Raw genomic sequence first — 19,639 nt, forward strand, 5'->3', positions numbered from 1 at the left:
TATCCTTCAGCTTCATATTCATAAACCTTATTCATAGATTATGGAACCTATTTTTTTTCTTATTTTTAAATAATTTCAGGGATGAGGAAGGTTTCTAATAGATTATTTCAATGAGATCACCGAGATATGTATCTCCCATCATATAATTTACTCAAAGGGTTTCTTTTGAAATGAAAAAAAATATAATTTTAGTAAAGATCTGGTAAAACTGGAGGACCTACTTAAGAGAGACTAAATAAATAGAATGTAATGTAGCTGAGGCCAATAGGTTTTTGTAGACAACCTTTAGTGACATATACAATATGTTTCCCAATGGTTACTCTAAGTGGGAGCCTCTTATGAGAACAATTGCTGACTGACTAGTTGTGAATACTTGATAGTGAAATTCCGAAGCAAATTCGGTTTGATAAATTTCATTACGATATGGGAACAGCTGTGTGGATATCTCTGCAATCTCCATCATATTGTTGTAGGTTTTCAATCAAATCATATTAGCTAATGGTTCAGTCATTTCAGATATTAATTTTATATTGATTTGAGCATAGAATCTTGGCAAAATTCCAGTTTCTCTTTTTTAAAACTGTACATATACATTTAAGCGTGTTTAAATAATCTGAGCAATCTAACAACTGTTTGGCTTACTACCAAGGAAAATACAATGAAATGAGTTCACTTTATTTTATATTTGTTTTGAATTTTAATTCGTAGCAGTTCAATTTAAATTTTATTGAAATTCCATTTTACATACATTAATATTATATGGTAATATACGGCAAGTAAATTATTGGTTTCATGTTAACAACTTTATAGGTAATCTTGTGTTATGCTATGTAGAGTATACTTATTACCTGTTTGAACTTAGAAAAAAGATCAACTAGTATAATGGAAGGTAAGTTTCCTTGGATTTACTATTGTGTGAATTTGAATGACTTAGGCAGGTATATTTGTGAAAAAAGATTAGGATAAGGGAAGGTGAGTGAAGAGAAGTATCATTTGCAACACCAAAACATTTTGAACTTTAATTTTGCTTGTAGCTTGTTTAAGGGATGTTACCCTCCCTCCCACTCTGTATGTTCAAGCAGCAGCACTGTTGTCTCTTTACATATATGTTGTAAATTTTGACCTTTGTTATGTATTGGCACCTTTCTTTTTGCTTGCTTGATATGCCAGCTAAGCTGATATTGTTTTTGGGGAGTTTTTTATCTGCATTTGATTTACGTTACTTTTGTTTCTTTTTTCTTTCTAGCGGTGTGTAGTGGTAGATGTTGTTCAGTAGCATGCAACACAATTCGAGAGGAGGAAGAAATGCCACAGGAAGTGCAGTGTGCCAAATGCCATCACTTTCATGGTGACCAGCCAGTTGGGTCAGGGCCCCTTGTAGACGTTAGTGAAGAGGCTGGTCAAAGTATGGAAACAGGTCAAATCCCTGAAGGACATTCACTTCCTCTTGAACCGTCCTTAGAACGTCCTCAGACCCCTCCGTCGCCTCATGAAGGCTGTCCCCTCCTACCGTCCTCCCCTAGTCTAAATGCTTCCAAAGAATTAAGAAAGTCACATAGCAATAATAATACAAATCCCAATAATAAATGCAAAGCCTCAACACCTCAGAATTTAGATACTGATGGGCTAAATAATGCCAGTGTTGAAAGTTGTGCACAAACTATCGCTACCAAGTCTAAGAGTGTACCTGATTTCTGCAACCTTGAACGGCAGGCTACTGACGAAACTTATGTTGTTTATGAGTCAAAGTCCAAAAGTGATCCAGGTTGTGAAACAATAGGTGAAACTTCATTTATAAGAAAAAGTATTCAAGAAATGATTTCAAGGGCTAATGAGTCTTCCCGAAAGCAACCATTTACAAAATCATGGTCAAAGGGCTTCTCTCCCAAAGGACATACAAAGAAGCCAGGTGGTGCTTACAGAATTGTGCCTACATCCCCATCCAAAGCGAGTAGCATGTTAGGAAGTGACACTGATCTGGTGTGTAGTATTAGTGATTGTAAAGGGGTAGAAGACCCAATTGCAGGTGAACCCCTTCCCTCCACATCAAAATTGACAGAAAATATTGATGAGGATAATCCATGTACATTCAGTAAAAAATGTAAACACCCTTTAGAAAAAAGTTTTTCTGCTGATTCAGCTAAATTACCTACTAAGACTTCGCTTGTTGGGGTAGAAACAGCCTCAGATTCCTTAAAAGCTCTTAACCTGAGTCCAAGCAAGAAAAGAAGAAAAGTCACGGTGCCGTGCAGGTTTACGTCTGATGGAACAAGAATTAGCTTTCTCTGCGATGTCAGTATGTACTGCTCCTTTTATGTCATTGGTTGTTATTAGTTTGTTTAGTAGTTTAGATGTAGCTAAATTTAGATGGGATTCTTCCACTTAGACAACTTGAAGCCATGATATGAGAAGTAGAAAAGTATAGTAGTTACAATCATTTATGTTGAAATATATGGCATAGCTTGTAGATTAGTAGTTAGGCCAATTTAAAGGTAGGTTACGTCTGAAATTCCATTAACAGCCATCTTGACAGTCTTGAAAAAGAACTTCTGGGAAGAATTATTTTTTATGAAATAATTTAAATAGCTTTACATGATTTGATCTACATTTTGAATATGATAGATTTACCATTTGCTTGCCTCCACTGCTTTGCATATGTTGATGTCATATGCACAATTTGCGCAAAAGTTAAAATAGGAACACATTTTTTCTTAAAGTATATTTTGAGTAAATGGAAGATTATATGGGATATCTTTTCAAGAAACTTGCATGACATTTGGGTCATTTATAAAATATTGAACTGAATGTGGATAATTATCGTAGGAAGATTAATTGACACGGTGGAATGCTGGATTTGTGAGTTGGTTTCCCATTTGTAAATTTAAATTTTTATCAGAAAACATTGACTTTATTTTAAGAATAATAATTCAATTTCTTATGCTTTCCACAAAGGAATATTTTACGGTGTTTTCAATTTACTTGACACCCCATATTCATATGAATTAGTACCGCTTTGGTTTGTGTTTATTGCAAGAATAAAGAGGAACGAGGTATGCTTGGAGAATTTTAAGGAAAATCCGTAATTTATAAGCTAGGAGCTGAAAAAATAAGGTTGGATATTCTAATTAAGCTATGTATTTATAAATGTTATTGCATTGTGGATAAAATTGATGCCCTATCAATTAATGGGATAATTACACAAATTTCTAATGATAGGTAACAGTATATGGGTGATAGAGCAAATTTTAAGAATACATTTTGAAATTTATTTTACAAAGAAATGACATCCTTTAACCTGGAAAGTGGTAGAATGGAATATCACTGTGGGGCGAAATAATACATTGTTCCGTAAGCGAAATACAAACCACGCTATTTACATTGGGTTTACCTTTCGGCGTAGCTGAAAGGTAAACCCAATGTAAATAGCTAAGGTTTGTATGGTTAGGAAAAATACAAATTATCTCCAAATTTGTCATATTTGAACATTCAAACTGGAAATATGTGTAATTTTCAGTATCTAGAAGTAAAGTAAAAATCACTATAATGAATACTTATCTGTTCATTTTCTCTTATTTTGATTATAATACTGCATAGCTTCCATGAATTTTGAAAATTATTTGTAATCCCCATTTTCTGTTGCTGAAAATATTGAATGAAGCTAGCATTAAAAAAGTTAGTGACAACAGAGATGGCTGACCTAATTATCCCTTTGAATGCCAATCCGTCTCCAAATGATTTGGCACAACAACTATAAAAGATAGGACTTTTAAAACTTTTATTATTACATAGCTGAATAGATATCTATTGATATATAATGTTAATATTTTATAACATTCATATCCATAGATAATAATAGATTAAAAAAAAACTTGCAATGATGCCAATGCGTCACTGGGATAAAAAAAATCAACCATAAGATACATGCAATGGCGCTCAATTGGTTAAGTATACATTTTGAATATCTTAATTTCAAACAATTATTGATTTTCCCTTTTAGTAATTCAATTTGAATCAGAGTTGAAATTAGAGAATCATTTTGCGGAACAGCTTTCTTAGCTTAAATGAAAGAGAGAAACTTTTTGTTTCAAGTATTTTGGCTTATCAGTTGGGAACATGGAAGGGGATGCATGATTTTTGTTAATGTTTGGTGTATGCAGATCATTTTATTTCAAAAGCACACTTTTTAAAACTGCATGCAACAATATTATTTATGATGCCGCATATCAGCGAATTTGTTTTTAACTTTAATTGTAAATACTATACTGATATCATTTGCAAATCTCAATGATTGCAAATTCTTTATTTTCATTATTTAATATAAAGAAATTGTGTGATAAATAAAAGTACAATACACACTACTGTAAAGGACATATTTGGTAAATTCATGTACTTTATTAAGCACCAGAGATTGTCTGACTCATGTGAATGTTTAGCGTTCCATTCAAATCACTGTACAATCTGTTTGTATTTACTTATCCCATATTGCTTGGTTACGAGTTGGCAGACTGAATGTGCAATAGCTGCTCAGTTTTCCAAAGCAGTGATTAGGGATTTTTGGGATCTTCTTCCAATGTTGAAAGATTATGTTATCTATCAAATGGTCTTATACTTCAGATCAATTTCTTTTACAGCAGATATTATTATGAGGGGTATTTTGATAACTTTCTTTAACATATTGATTCCCTGGCTTGTTTCCTCTAACAATATGCAGACCCAAAAACAGCAAACTTTTTCATTACATAGTCAAGAGGGTGGCTAAGGCACAATTGAAAGTCGATGAATCCTGTGGCCTCTTTGGAGTAAACAGATACTATGGAAATGCTTTTCATGCTATGAGTTTTTTTTTGTTAAATCATGCTGCAACTCTTGTGGTTAAATTTTTAGTGTCAGACTTAGGATATTTATCATCATGGAATGACTGCAGTCTCCCATGGTAGGCCATGGGCTTCCAACTCTCCATTGTGATAATCATGCTGATAAACACTAGGTTCAAGTTCTTAGATGGTGTTCTTACTTGATTATTGTTGCTGATATAGACACAGATGACCGTGAAATGTGTTGTGCCCATGACATGGACACCCCATTTTATGGTATTGTACTGTACAGGATATCAAGTTAATTTTATGTTATTGGGAGCTAATTTCACCGTGAAAAGGGCAAAACTCATAGAGATAGAGAAACAGTGAGGCAGGTAAAAGTAAGTGGAAGCAAACCAGCCTTTTTTTTTTGTAAAGTGTCAGGCTGGACCTGCTGCACTTCTAATCTTGTTCCATTTGCACCACTGTACAAGTAAATGTATTATGGTTCATTTTGTTATTATTGTTAGTCCTCAGTATTTACTTTTACCTTTAAAAAGTGGGATCAGAACATACTCTGCCCTTTACAACATCTATTGTTGATACCTCTATCACCAGTAGTGTTGAATTTTATTGCTACAAAAAATCATGACTATTATTGCATCATAATCACTTTTGCATATATGCTAAAGCTGGTATCTGTGTTTGCTTCTTCCTTGGCTTTCTTTCCTGCATCACAATAAAATACAATATTACCTCCATAGACATAAATATTGGTTACATCCCATAGGTACCAAAGTTGCATCACGAAGATTGCAATTGTGTCTCTCTTAGGTGCAATGACATGTCTGCAATTGAGACATTTTTCTTAATTAATCAGATATTTATTATCATAGTACTGTAAGTCCTCAGTTTGCAATGGAGATCCATTCCTATGACATACTGTAAATCTAATTTGTGCGCAATTCACGCCACGCCTAAATACAGTTATGTGAGTAATCACAACAAAGTAACTCATGCATGCTAAGGGAGCAGTAGTCATAATTTTCATAACTTAATGTTATGAAGAGAGAAATAGGACTAAAACACATACAGTAGATTATGAATATACTGCAGAATGATAAAATGAAACTGAAAAAAGGAGATAATTGGGCTTTACTCCTGAGGTTAGCTTACACACTGCAAGTGGTGAAGAGACTGCTTTAGTGGGAGGAGAAAGATTACTGCCCAATTTCCATAACTTCCATATTATCTAAAGTTTTTGAGCGTCTTTTGGCAAAACGTCTTAATGGGTTTGCTGAAGGTAGTCATATATTCTTTAGTTTGCAATTTGGTTTTCGTAAAGGCCTTGGAGCATGTGATGCCCTTCTTACAATCTACAATGCTGTACAGAAATCCCTTGATTGTGGTCAGGAAGCTCGTATGATGGGCTTTGATTTTAGTGCTGCCTTTGACCGTGTCAATCATGAGGCCCTTGTTTTCAAACTCAAACAGTTAGGAGTGGGTGGGTCGTTTCTTAGCATCATTATTGAATTTTTAAGTAATAGATTGCAAAGAGTTGTTGATGGGCACTGTAGTGAGTATAGGAATGTGATATCTGGTGTTCCTCAGGGTAGTGTTCTTGGCCCATTACTTTTCATACTACTGTATATACAAATGACATGTGGTTTGGTCTAGAAAACAAGCTTGTTGCATATGCAGGTGATGCTACTCTCTTTGCATCAATTTCATCTCCTGAATGTAGATGTGGGGTTGCTGAACCCCTTAATAGAGATATACATAAAATTAGTGCATGGTACAAATTATGAGGTATGAAGTTGAATCCTAACAAAACTCAAAATATGATTGTAAGTAGGTCAAGGACCGTGGTTCCACAATATCCAGATCTCAGCATTGATGATGTTTCTTTAATTTTGTATGACAAAATTTTAGGTATGATTCTCGATAGCAAATTTACGCTTTAGAAACACATTAGGTCTGTGTATTCTTCAATTGCACAAAAATTGGCTTATTGAGAAAGTCTTTCAAGATTTTCGGTGATGAATCTTTTCTGAAGAAGTGTTTTAATTCATTCATTTCACCTTGTTTCAAGTATTGTTCTCCTGTCTGGTCTTCAGCTGTTGATTCTCATCTTAATTTGTTGGACAGGAACTTAAGGTCTATTAAATTTCTTATTCCTGATCTAGATATTAATCTCTGGCACCACCATTCAATTAGTTCATTATGCATTTTGCATAAGATTTTTTATAATTCTGATCATCCTTTACATTCAGATTTTCCCAGACAGTTCCATCCTGTTCATAATACTAGGTATGCAGTTAATTCTAATAGTCAGGACTTCTCCATCACGAGGCTCAATACTACACAGTACTTTCAGTACTTTAGAAGTTTTATTCCAGCTGTGACCAAGTTGTGGAGTGATCTTCTTAATTGGGTAGTTGAATCAGTAGAACTTCGAAAGTTCAAACTCACAGCAAATGATTTTATGTTGAATAGGCTTGCATTAGTCTTATTATAGTTTATAAATCAAATATCTGTTTTAATGTTGTTAATATTTTTAAAATACTTTATTTTAATTTTTATTGCTTCTTCTATCATTTATTTATTTCCTTATTTTCTTTTCTCACGGGGCTATTTTTCCCTGTTGGAGCCCTTGGGTTTATAGCATCTTGCTTTACCAACTAGGGTTGATTAATAATAATAATAATAATAATAATGATAATAATAATAATAATAATAATAATAATAATAATAATAATAATAATAATAATAATAATAATAATAATGATAATAATAATTAATAATTAATAGTAATTAATAATAATAATAATAATAAAAAGAAATTGCACAAGGTGCTGGAGATGCTTTGGTAGGCAAATCTGGAGAACTTACAAAAGGGACTGTAGATACTGAAACCAGGTGAGTCTGGAGAACATGTTGAAGGTACTGTACTGGGACAGGTGATTCAGTATAACCTGCTTAAGGTGCTCAAGATACTACTGAGGCAGATGAGTCTGGAGAACTTGTAGAAGAGGCTGCTGGGAGAAGGTGTTGAGATACTTGTATTGGTGAGTTTGGAAAGCCTGTTGAAAGTGCTGGAGATACTTCTGGGGTAGGTGAGTCATGAAAAGCTGCAGAAGTTGCTGGAGATATTGGGTTAGGTGAGTCTGGAGGCCCTGCAGAAGGTGCTGGGGAGACCGGAGGAAATAAAGCAGCAGCTGAAGTAGACGGTAGAGGATTTGTTGCCATTCTCTTTGCCTGTAACACAACAGCATGAACATGACCCCTCCATAGATCTTAGTGTACCTCAAGTGTTGGGGTTCTCCGCATCAGTCCTTACCAACCCTTGTTCTATCAGTTTAAAACCTTTTTCCACGTTCTCCGTTGAAAATCTCTTGGCCTTTGGAGTTGGTATGTCTTCCTTCTCCTCTTCAATTATCTGTTTCTCAAGTTGAATGAGGTCCTCAACAGTGGACTCCTTTCCATGAGATGCCAGTAGTCTTGACATTATCAAACTCCACTTGCAAATTAAGATGTTCACCTTCTCAGCAACAGGCAATTGTCTCCTCCTTACCATGAAAATAACCCTTCACTAACTGGGGAGTTTTTCCTTGTTCTCGGTTGCATCCTAGGCCATGGAAAATGTCTCAGAGATAGTATTCCTTGAAAAATTCAATGAAACCTTGTTACATAGGCTGGAGAAGGGCTGTGGTATGGGGTGAAAATTAAATCAATTTGATATCTGGATTGAAGCCATTCACCACTAGCAACTCTTTATTGGGTAAACCCTTAAAAATTTAATACAGCTTCATTTTTGACACAAAAAAGTTGGTGACCCAGTCTTTGGGTACTTGAACTGTCACCCGAGCCTTTTTATTGGATTTCTAGATGCGAGGCTATCAGCCCTTTCAAATGCCCTTGAATTATCAGCTTGATACATTAGAATGTGCTTCAGCTTGTAGTTACCAGCAGCATTACCCTCAAAAAGCAAAGTTAGTCTCTCCTTCATGGCTTTATGGGCTGGTGTTGCTTTTTCTCCTTAGTAATTTATGTGCAATTCGGCATAAACTTGCAAAATAAACTTGTTTCATCCACATTCATTGAAAACTTGTTAAGTCAACACGTAAGGATACACACTTGCTGCTTTTTCATCACCACTAGCAGTTTCACTCTGAACTTTAATGGTTTTGTAATTTGCATGCTACTTACATCACACGAATCAACCCTGCCAGATATAAACCTTCCCTTACATTCTGATCCCCCTTTCTCTTTTCAATATTTTATGTGAATTATCCTTAGGCACTGGGATACAGTATTCACTGTTCTTTAAACCATAGATTGAACAATCTCATCATCTCAACCATGAGGCCACTTCACTGCTTTGTAATCACTGTTGATAACATAGGTGCAGGTCCCGTCGCAAGCTCAAAGGTGCCATCTTTAGCCTTGATAATCATCGTGACAGTTGAACTGCCAAGTTGGAGTACGGTATAGAGCCGATGTTTATCAGTGTTTCTCCCTTTTCTGCTCATTTCAAAACTTCCATCTTACTTATGTGGTAATAGCATATTCCTTCTTGTGCATTAAAACTGAAGGAAATAAAAACCCTAAATCAATGAGGATTTTAGACACGCTTATTTGGAGAAGCAGGAGGTCTATCGTTGGAAGAATAACAGATTGGACTTGATCTGGAATAAATATACTTGGCTAAGAGCTGTTGCTCAGAGGTTATGTTCCAACTGTAAAGAAATACAATTTGACCATTAAAGAAACCCTTTCTTTTACAACCCAGGAACATAAAGTTGTGGACTACCCTTAAATATGCAGTCTTTGGTGTAGAATTAACAGTTCCTGCCTTCACTTAAACCACATGGCTCCATCACTATCTGTTCAAAAGAAAAGGCAACCCTTTATGGGTAATATGTTTGACAGCAGAGTAATGAGAAACTTGATCTTCCTCATTCTTGTTTTCGTGATGCTACACTATTTTAGCTGGTCAGTCCCTTGAAATTAAAACTCTCTTGATGGACCTTGATGTATATCGAGGTATAGACCTAAATAGCATTTTTCCTTTGCTTTTTATAAAGACCCCTGATTTCTTTAGCTCCTAAGTTGTCTTGTATTTTCTGCAAGTTAGCAATGATAGGTTCATTTTGCACTTTTTGGAGACTTGGTAATGTTACTATACTAGGTAAATGTGTTTGTGGTAGCTCTAACCCTGATTCTTTCCCAATTTCCATAACTTCCATACTATATTAAGTTAATGAATGTCCTTTGGCAAAATGTTTAAATAGGTCTGGTTAAGGTAATAACCTATTCCCCTGTTAGCAAATTAGCTTTCGCAAAGGCCTTGGAGCATGTTATACCCTAGCAATTTCCAAGGCAGCACAGAAATCCCTTGATTGTGGTCAGGAACTTCATATGATTTTAGTACTGCCCTTGACTGTGTTAATCATGATGCCATTGTTTTCAAACTTAACCTTTGGGAGTAGGTGGGTCTTTTCTACGCATCATTATGGAATTTTTAAGTAATAGATTGCAAAGAGTAATTGTTGAAGGGCACATATATGTAGGATGTGGTTTTGGCTAGAAAACAGGCTTGTTGAATAAGCAGATGATGCTAGTCTCTCTGCTTTTATTCCATCTCATGAATATAGATCTTGGATTGCAGAATCCCTTTATAGAAATCTAGCAAAAATTAGTGTACTGTGAAAATTGTGTGGCATGAAGTTGAACCCCTAACAAAACTCAAAGTATGATTGTAAGTAGGTCAAGGACAGTGGCTCAACATCCGAATCTCTGCATTGATAATGTTTTTTTAATTATATGCAACTCCTTTGAAATTTTAGGTGGGATTCTTGATTGCAAATTCACTGTTAAGGAACATAATTGGGCTGTTTATTTCTTCAATTACACAAAAAATTGGCTTATAGAGAGGCTTTTAAAATTTTTGGTGATGAATGTTTTCTTGGGAAATGTTTTAATTCTTTCTTTCTACCTTGTTTCAAGTATTGTTTTCCTGTATGGTCTTCAGCTTCTGATTCTCATCTTATTTTGTTGGACAAAAACTTAGTCTACAAAATTTCTTACTCCTGATCTTGATATTTATCTCTGGCACTGTCATTCAGTTAGTTCTTTATGCATTTTTACAAGATTTTTCATAATTCTGACCATCCTTTGCATTCATATCTTTCCAGACTGTACCATCCTGTATGCAATCCTAGGTATGCATTTAATTATTACAGCCTTGCCTTCTCCATAGTAAGGCTGAACGTTACACAGTATTCTAGAAATTTTATTCCAGGACTGACCAGATTGTGTATTGATCCTCCTAATCAGGCAGTTGAATTGGTGAAACTTCAGAAGTTCATTCTTTCAGCAAATGTTTTTATGTGAAACAGGTTGAGATAAGTCTCTCTTCATAGTTTATACATGACAAATATATTTTAATGTTGTTAATAATCTTAAGATTTTTTTTTCATTACTTATATAATTTATTAACATTTCTTTTCCCCACTTGGCTATTTCTCCCCATCTGAGCCTTTGGGCTTGTAACATCCTGCTTTTTCAACTATGATTGTAGCATAATGAGTAGTAATGATAATAATAATACAGTAATAACTTTCCTCTTCTTTAATGTACTGCCATCATTGTCTATCTTATGGGTGGGAGCCATGATGACAAGGAAAAATATAGAGGGAAAAGTTACCAGAACACGTTCAAAATTACCTTCCAGGATAGAGTACACAAGTTCAGAGGAGCGACAATCCAAAAGGTTGTACCAATGGCAACTATGCGAGTCAGTACAATGCTTTTATGCTTGTTTCCTTCTGATGCCAAAAAGAGGTATTGCTCTGCTCCCGTTACGTGAACTAGTCCATCCTTTCATGTTAACAATGCAAGAGTTGGAAGTTTAAACATACACTATTATCTTTATACTTGCCTAATGTTAATATTGCTTCTTATCCAGAAGCTTGGTTCAAGCTACCTTAACCCATGAAAATTTCCTATTTTCTTCCCATCAATAAAGACTTAGCAAAGAAATGAGAATTCTAGCGATAAGTGATAAATGACACGCTGTTCTGTCTCTCAGCTTTGAAGTTGAAATGTATATGAACATCAGGTGATTATAGAAATAAGATTTTTTTTTTATTAAAATTCTATTTATTTCTATGAGCCTTCCCTCATGTTCATAATGCTGATCCCGCCCCCATTTTACTGGAGGTATGATGCTACTGAAGGAAAGAGACAGGATAAATTTGATTAAAAAACAACATACTATGGTCAAAATGTACTAACATCGTCTTGATCACTTTTAACAAAGTATCTTAAAAAGGGATTTTGACGTAGGAAAAATCTATTTCTGGGCGAGAGACCCGTGCCGCCCAGTGACATGCTCCTTTAACATCATTTCTAAGGTAAAAACTGCTATAAATTTACCAGAGAAAATTTGTATAGGAATGCTAGGTTGAACCCAGCTCGCTCACCTTAATAAGGTGTTGGGATAATACTGGGGCGCTGAATAAATCATAACCAGAGGCCTCGCACCATTTAGATATCTCCTGTCAATATCCCTGAAAAGCGAGGCGCCGTTCAACATCCTACTACTACTAGCGATCCCACGCCAGTGACGTCACTCCTTATAGCACCCCAGATTGTGGCCCAATTAGGGAGGGACGGGTGGGTTCACTGGGCGGCACGGGTCTCTCGCCCAGAAATAGATTTTTCCTATGTCAAAATCCCTTTTCTGGGCTCCGACCCGTGCCGCCCAGTGAAATCGTACCAGAGAATGGGGACCCAATATGGCTAACTACCTGAAGAGGGAATAACACAAAAATAACAGAGCTGATGAGTTTTAATATAAAAAAAAGGGGGATGTGGAAACCCGTAAAAATAGATCAACATGTAAATAAGAGTGATAATTAGACATGGTACGTACTGTAATCAATAATGAAACCCCGTAGGTAAAAGTCAACAGATATGAATAGTGGTAATCCAGCTTGGTAATCAAAATGGAAAGTTAAACATTCAATCATAGATATAAATATGAGCATGTTACAAAATCCCACCAGGGGAAGATAGAGAGAACCAAGCGAAAGAAAACCCATAACAAATATTTAACATAACAAAAGAAAATCAGCTCGGGGATTTCAAGAACAAGTGAAATCAAAACAATTCATGAAATTGATCAATTGAATAATAAAATAATACATCATGGTAAACAAAACAGGTAGGAACAACAGGTAAGCCAGGCAGGAGGGAAAGAGGACAGAGCAAGACGTTGTGATTAGGACTCAGTACCTTCAGGAGGAACTATATTCCCTGCAGCTACTGTGGCAAATCTAAGAGCTTCTAAAGGTTTTAGGTAGTGGCGCTTGAAAACTTTAGGGGACTCCAACCCGTATATTTTGAGAGCTCATCAAATATCATATGGTGGAAAAAAATTAATTGAGGTAGCCACAGCTCTAATATCATGGACATGTGGGAATGATTCAGGATTAGCTTGTTTAATAAAATAAAGAATTTGTTGCCTGATTCCCTTAAGGGTAATAGTTCCTCTGTGTTCTCTAATAAATAAGGGCCCCGTGGTTGTAGTGGAAGTTCTACTTAAGTAGGATTTCAGGGTGGTAACTGGACACAGGGATGGCTCCCTTGGAAGTGGAACAATCTTCCAGGGAGACCACCTGTTTTGGGGTCCTCATTTTTAGCCAGGAACACTTTGTTAGGGGAGAGAAGGACCTCACCCGAAGAGAGAAACTCTGTATGACCAGGGTCTCTAGATAAAGCTGACAATTCTGAGATTCTGGAGCCAGAGGCGAGGCTCAAAAGAAAAAGTGACTTTCTTAATAATGCCATATAGTTACAGGATTCATTTGGGGTGTTAGAGGCTAGCTTAAGAACATCGTTCAAAAACCAAGAAACTGCGCTAGGGCGAGTTGAAGGTTTTAGTCTGGCACAAGCTCTCGGAATGGATGAGAAATATGAATCCGTTAAATCAATGTCAAAACTAATATGGAAGATCTTTTTCAAGGCTGACTTGATTGTAGTAATGGTATTGGCTGCCAGGCCTGATTCAAAGAGAGTTCTCAAGAATGTCACAGTTAGGTTTTTTGTCATTTTCTCAACTTGGGAATCTTTCAAGAACTTAGCTAATTTCTTGACAGCTGAGTCATATTGACGGAGAGTAGATTCCCTTTTGTCAGATTCCAGGAAAATAGTATTCAAAGGATCGATGTTTGCACCTCGTTGGGCTGCGAACTTCATGAAGTCCATAAAGTTAGGGCATTCAGAATCCTTGAGGAAGCGAACACAATGCGAGTTTGTACTGTTTGTGTTAGCACCGGATTGGGAATCCGGCGGGGGCGGAGACCTAGTTCTAGCAACAAGGGGAACCAATTGCTCTTGGACCAGTTGGGGGCTACGAGAGCCACTTGACCTTTGAAGGATCTGAGTTTGTGCAGAACTTTCAGCTGGAGATTCACCGGAGGAAATAGATAAATTGTCTTCCAGGTATTCCAATCTAGAATCATAGAGTCCGTGGCATAAGCCTGAGGGTCCAGGTTGGGGGCTACGTAACAATCCAGTTTGCGATTGGATTCTGTCGCAAACAGATCCACCTGGAGACCCGGGACTTGAGATAGTATCCACTGGAAAGATCGACTGTCTAGTGACCATTCCGACTCTAGCGGAGTCGTCCGGGAAAATGAGTCCGCTACCACATTCCGGACTCCTGCTTGATGGACTGCTGACAGGTGCCACTTGTGCATTGCCGCCATGGAGAATATCTTCAACATGATGTGGTTTATTTGGACTGATCTGGAGCCTCCTCTGTTGAGGCAGTGAACTATGACTGCACTGTCGAGAACCAGTCTGATATGGAGATTCCTGGCTGGATTGAGACGTTTTAAAGTGAGGAAGACTGCCATGGCCTCTAGGATGTTGATGTGCATTTGTTGGAAGACCGGTGACCATAAACCTTGGACTTTCTTGTGTTTGGAGTAACCTCCCCACCCTGTTAAGGAGGCGTCTGTGTGAACGACGAGTCTCGGGACCGGATGTTGTAAGGGAACCGACTTGGAAAGATTCTTGATCTTCATCCAAGGCTGCAGACTTTTTCTCAGGATTGGGGGAAGGCGAGCACGTCTGCCTCCGTGTTTTTCGGTTGCTCTGGAGTGCCACACTCTGTTTATGTCCTTGAGTTTGGACCTTAGGACGATGTCCGTCACGGAGGCGAACTGTAAAGAACCTAGGATCCTCTCTTGGTTCCCTCTGAAGGTCAACTTCTCCCTTAGAAATTGTTTTGTATTCCTCGTTATCTCCTTCCTTTTGGGTTTGGGGAGGCACAGCGTATGGGAGCACAGGTCCCATTGTAGTCCCAGCCATTGAAACTTGGTCTCCGGGACCAGGCGGGATTTCTCGAAGTTGACTTGGAATCCCAGTTGTCGAAGGAAAGTGAGGACTTTGTTCGTTGCTATGTGGCAATTCTGGGCATTGTCTGACCAGATTAGCCAATCGTCTAGATAGGCCACTACCTGTATCCCCTGAGTTCGAAGCTCTTGAATTACTGTCTGCTAGTTTGGTGAAGATTCTGGGTGCTATGTTGAGCCCGAATGGCATCACTTTGAATGCATAGGCTTGTTTGCCTAGCTTGAAGCCCAGAAAAGGACGAAAATGCCTTGCTATTGGAACGTGATAGTAGGCATCTGTAAGATCGATGGAGGTGGTGACGGCCCCACGGGGAAGTAAGGTCCGCACCTGCGAGACGGTAAGCATATGGAATTTGTCGCAACGAATGAAGGAATTTAAACGAGACAGGTCCAGGATTACTCTTCGTTTGTCTGAGCCTTTCTCTGGCACACTGAACAAGCGTCCTTGAAATCTTAAGGGACGAATGCTTTGGATTGCATTCTTTTGTAGCAGATCTTTTGTGAAGGAACGTAGTTCTTCTGTTGGCAGTTGGTAAAAGCTGTTTGGTGGAGGAGGTCCCTGTATCCAGCTCCACCCTAGTCCTTTGGAGATAATGCTGGAAGCCCAATCGCTGAACTTATAACGGTCTCGAAATATGTACAGTCTCCCTCCTACCTGCGGCTTCTCAATGGTTGGAGGATGATTTGCCTCCTCTGCTTCCACGGGAAGACTTGCCTCGGTGGTAACCCCTTCCGCTACCTCGGGCACGAAAGGCACCCCTGGAACCCCTGTGACGCTGGTAGCCACGGAAAGAGCCCTGAGCCTCATAAGTGGCGATCTGAGACTGAGGGACCAGGACGTACTGTTCTTGCTGTTGGCCCTTTGAGGTAGAAGGCTGGGGACCTTGAGGAGCCGGTTGGACTGAGACCGGTTGAACCCTGAATTGGGAAGATTGGAAAGGCCTCAATCTCTTCCTACCTCGAATTGGGGTACCAGTAGGCTCATATTTCCTCTTTGAAACGAGGCCCCATCTAACTTTGAGGTTTTGGATGGCTCTAGCTGCCTCGCTAAGGACCGAGTTAACCAAATCCTCTGGGAAAAGATCCGGGCCCCAGACTGGAGCTTTGATGAGCCTATTAGGTTCGTGCCTAATGGTGGCTTCAGAGAGGACGTGTCGTCGACAACGGGTCTTGGCGTTTGCAAAATCATAGGCGTCAGCCATAAAGTTTTGCATTAGTGACTTAGTGCGGACCTTAAGGAGGTCCTCCTCGTGGCGACGGTCAATTCGGAAAGGGTGACCGAATTGAGAGACCTGCTGAATCTGCACCTCGACTCAAATTCCAATTTAATAAGAGACTCTGGGAGTCTGGGAAGCCGTTCGCTGAACTGCTGAAAAGGTAGCTGGGGCGTTCCGCCAACATTCACTGTCTCCCGGAAAGAGAAAGGAGGTTAAGTCGGTCTCCCTGAGTTGGGGTAAAGGCTTCTCGTCTTTGATAGCCTGGAAGACCAACTCTAAGATCTTGGTCGCACATGGGGTAGGGGTATGGTCATCTGCCACAAACATAGTATACGAACTTTTGTAGGCCGTAATCATTGTGTTCAAGTAGTCCCACTCATTGAACACACAGACCAAGACAGACTGTGCCTGTTCTTTAGGAAAAATAACAGTTTCCTTTGGGACCTTATCTAAACGGATCAGAGCCTCTTCCGTGAGGCGAGCGTAGCCGGGGAAGGGGAATTCCAGACCCGGCGGGTAGAATTCATAATCCGTAAGAGGCCGGGTACCAAAACCTTCGATTGACAGCATACCCTCCGAGAAGGGGCATGCGATGCTAACCTCCAAGTGTTATTCTTATTAAAAGGAGGAAGCTTGGAGGCGTCGGGGATGGGGTATTGCTGTTGTGGTGGTGGTAGCCCCGAGCGCATGAGTCCTTGAACTAGGCTCTCCACAGAAGCTCTCCTCTCTTGCGATTGCTTCGTATGAGACGATAGCATCGACTCAAAACGAGTAAACAGTTTCTCTTAAAAATCCTCCGCGTTAAATGATCCCGCCTAGGGGGGAACAGGTGCTGGAACAGAGGCTACTCCGTGTGAGGTTGAGGGCACAGCAATTGGGTCTTGAGAGACTCTGGTGGAGGAGGATTTAGCCTTCGAGGATGATGATCTCGAAGGTTTTTGGTCTTGGGAAGACTTGTGAGTCTTATATTAAGGCTTACGATGAGCCTTCACCTTGGGGGGAACAGGCCGGGGACTGAGATCAGTCCCGGTTGTCCCCGGAAAACCTCGAAAAGAAGAGTGTTCGGAAGTAGAAGAGAAAGCCGGGCTAGGGAGAGGAATCTTAGCCCAGGAACCACCTGACTCACCTACGTCCCTACCTGCGTCGGGATCATCCAGAGCCATGGGTTCCACATCGAGGTTGAGGGTAGCGATGTCCTCAGTTAGGGTGCCGCCCGTCTCTCCTTGGTACGGGGCCAGAAGAAGAGATTCAATGCTCTCGATGATAGGGTCCACCAACTCTTTGGGGACCGCAGCTGATGTTTTAGCATTGGGGTAGAGGCGGGAACACCATTCCTCAGAGAGGATATAAGGCTGTTTGGCCTTCATGTTGCGGGCGAACCTGCAATCCAGATCTTGAGGGTTGCTTGGGCTGTGTCCTTTTCAAGCTGGGTGCTCTGAAAGAGAACAGACTATTAGCGAGGAATAAAAGTGCCAAAGAAAAAGTGGAGAAGTCCAAGGACTTCATAGGCACGAAGTAAAAGGCATGCGGGAAGTCCAGAGGACTGTGGCCTTAAAATAATAGTATGATTAAAAGAAACCATCAAAATAATTTATAACTCCCCACAAGTCTGTATTAATGTAAATGCACTCACGGAGTCAGATGTTAGAGTGGAGGTCATTTTATAGCAGACTACACAATTGTCCGGATGCCAAACAGCTAGGTCATCCACTTGAATAGAACAGTGAGCGTGCGAACGACACACATCATGACCGCAGGGTTGGTGGAGGACAGCGGCACATGCCGTTATCGCATAACGTACAGTCTGTAAGATAAAAGATACATGAGTATCTTAAAGGAAAGCAAATTAGGGGCCTGGAGGCCCCGGTGCTTAAATATCCATAAATGTTAATATCATGGAAAAAAATTTTTATATATACAGTATAGCTATAATTATCTTGAATGAAAGCAAATGAAGGGCACGGGGGGCCCGGAGTGCTTCAATTCTATATATATATATATCAAATACATGATAAAAACTATTCATATAAATGCCTTAAATATATTGAATGAAGGCAAATAGGGGACCCTGGGGGCCCGGGGTGCTTAATAAATCATATATCAAATACATGATAAAAACCATTTATATAAATGCCTTAAATATATTGAATGAAGGCAAATAGGGGGACCCCGGGGGGCCTGGGTTGCTTAATAAATCAAAATAACAGATCTATTTGATTGTAAAAATTTAAATTAAATTAAGTCAGACCGTAATCGTGATCATATCAAAAGAAGGAAGGCAAGGTCGAGAACTAGGATCGTATATAATCTATATGTGACTAATACATAAAGATAATCCAAGTAATAATGAGTAACGTTGGCTCTGGGGGCTCAACTGAACAACTCGACCGGGTGGTAATGTATAAAAGCTACTTCCGGGGATCCCGTAATGAAAGTCTTTATATATATATATATATGTATATATATATCTATATGAGGTCGGTGAGGTGCGTGACACTAGAGAGGGGGAAGGGATCTTTAATGGGTCCGTGACGTGCGGGACCGAGAGGGAGTAGCACGTACAAAACTTAATTAATAAATAATACAACATGACAAGGTACCACGGACCGAGCAGAAAACTTCCCGCCGATCGTTGGCCAAACGAGCGATGGAAAGAAAACGACTACGACCGGGTAGAGTAGTGAAAAGAGTAAGTAATGTACGTTAATGTACAATAAAAGTAAGCCTCACAGATCAACGGGAACCGCCCGTGCAAAGAAAGCGGATGCCCCCGGGAGGGGAACATAGCACCATAAAGTGACTCAAACTCGATCAGGAGAGAGAGAGGGAGGGAACCCTGGGGTGGGGTATCGGCGGGAGGCGGCTAGGAGTGGGGCGATAGCAGGTATACCAACCTGCCAGACCCACGATGATATGATCACGCGGAAAGACTAATAACACTATAAAAAACACAACACATGGTAAAATAAGATAGGAAGGCATGATGGATGATAATAATAATAAAATTAACCACACATCAATCGCAAAACAAACGAGGGAGCGAACAAGAGACAGGAGAAAACCCAAGCCTGATAGCGCTGCAGCAGGGCTACCAACATAACACAGAGTCAGTGATGTGCTAACAAAATGAAAACTAATATGTAATACCTGACTCATAAAAGCCCCTCGAGCTAATGCAAGCAAACGAATGACGTTAAAA

The 19,639-nt window shown here is 39.1% G+C and overlaps 1 protein-coding gene across 1 annotated transcript in view; it reads left to right on the top strand.

The window, feature by feature from the left end:
• Nucleotides 1-19,639, top strand: part of LOC137637029 (uncharacterized) — a 318,070-nt gene that overhangs the window by 239,472 nt on the left and 58,959 nt on the right. The window contains exon 9 of the mRNA XM_068369339.1: nt 1,247-2,296. Within this exon, the coding sequence (XP_068225440.1) occupies nt 1,247-2,296 (1,050 nt within the window). The remainder of the gene's footprint in view (nt 1-1,246; nt 2,297-19,639) is intronic.

Source organism: Palaemon carinicauda, unplaced genomic scaffold (assembly GCF_036898095.1).
Source record: "Palaemon carinicauda isolate YSFRI2023 unplaced genomic scaffold, ASM3689809v2 scaffold5, whole genome shotgun sequence".
Taxonomy (NCBI): domain Eukaryota; kingdom Metazoa; phylum Arthropoda; class Malacostraca; order Decapoda; family Palaemonidae; genus Palaemon; species Palaemon carinicauda.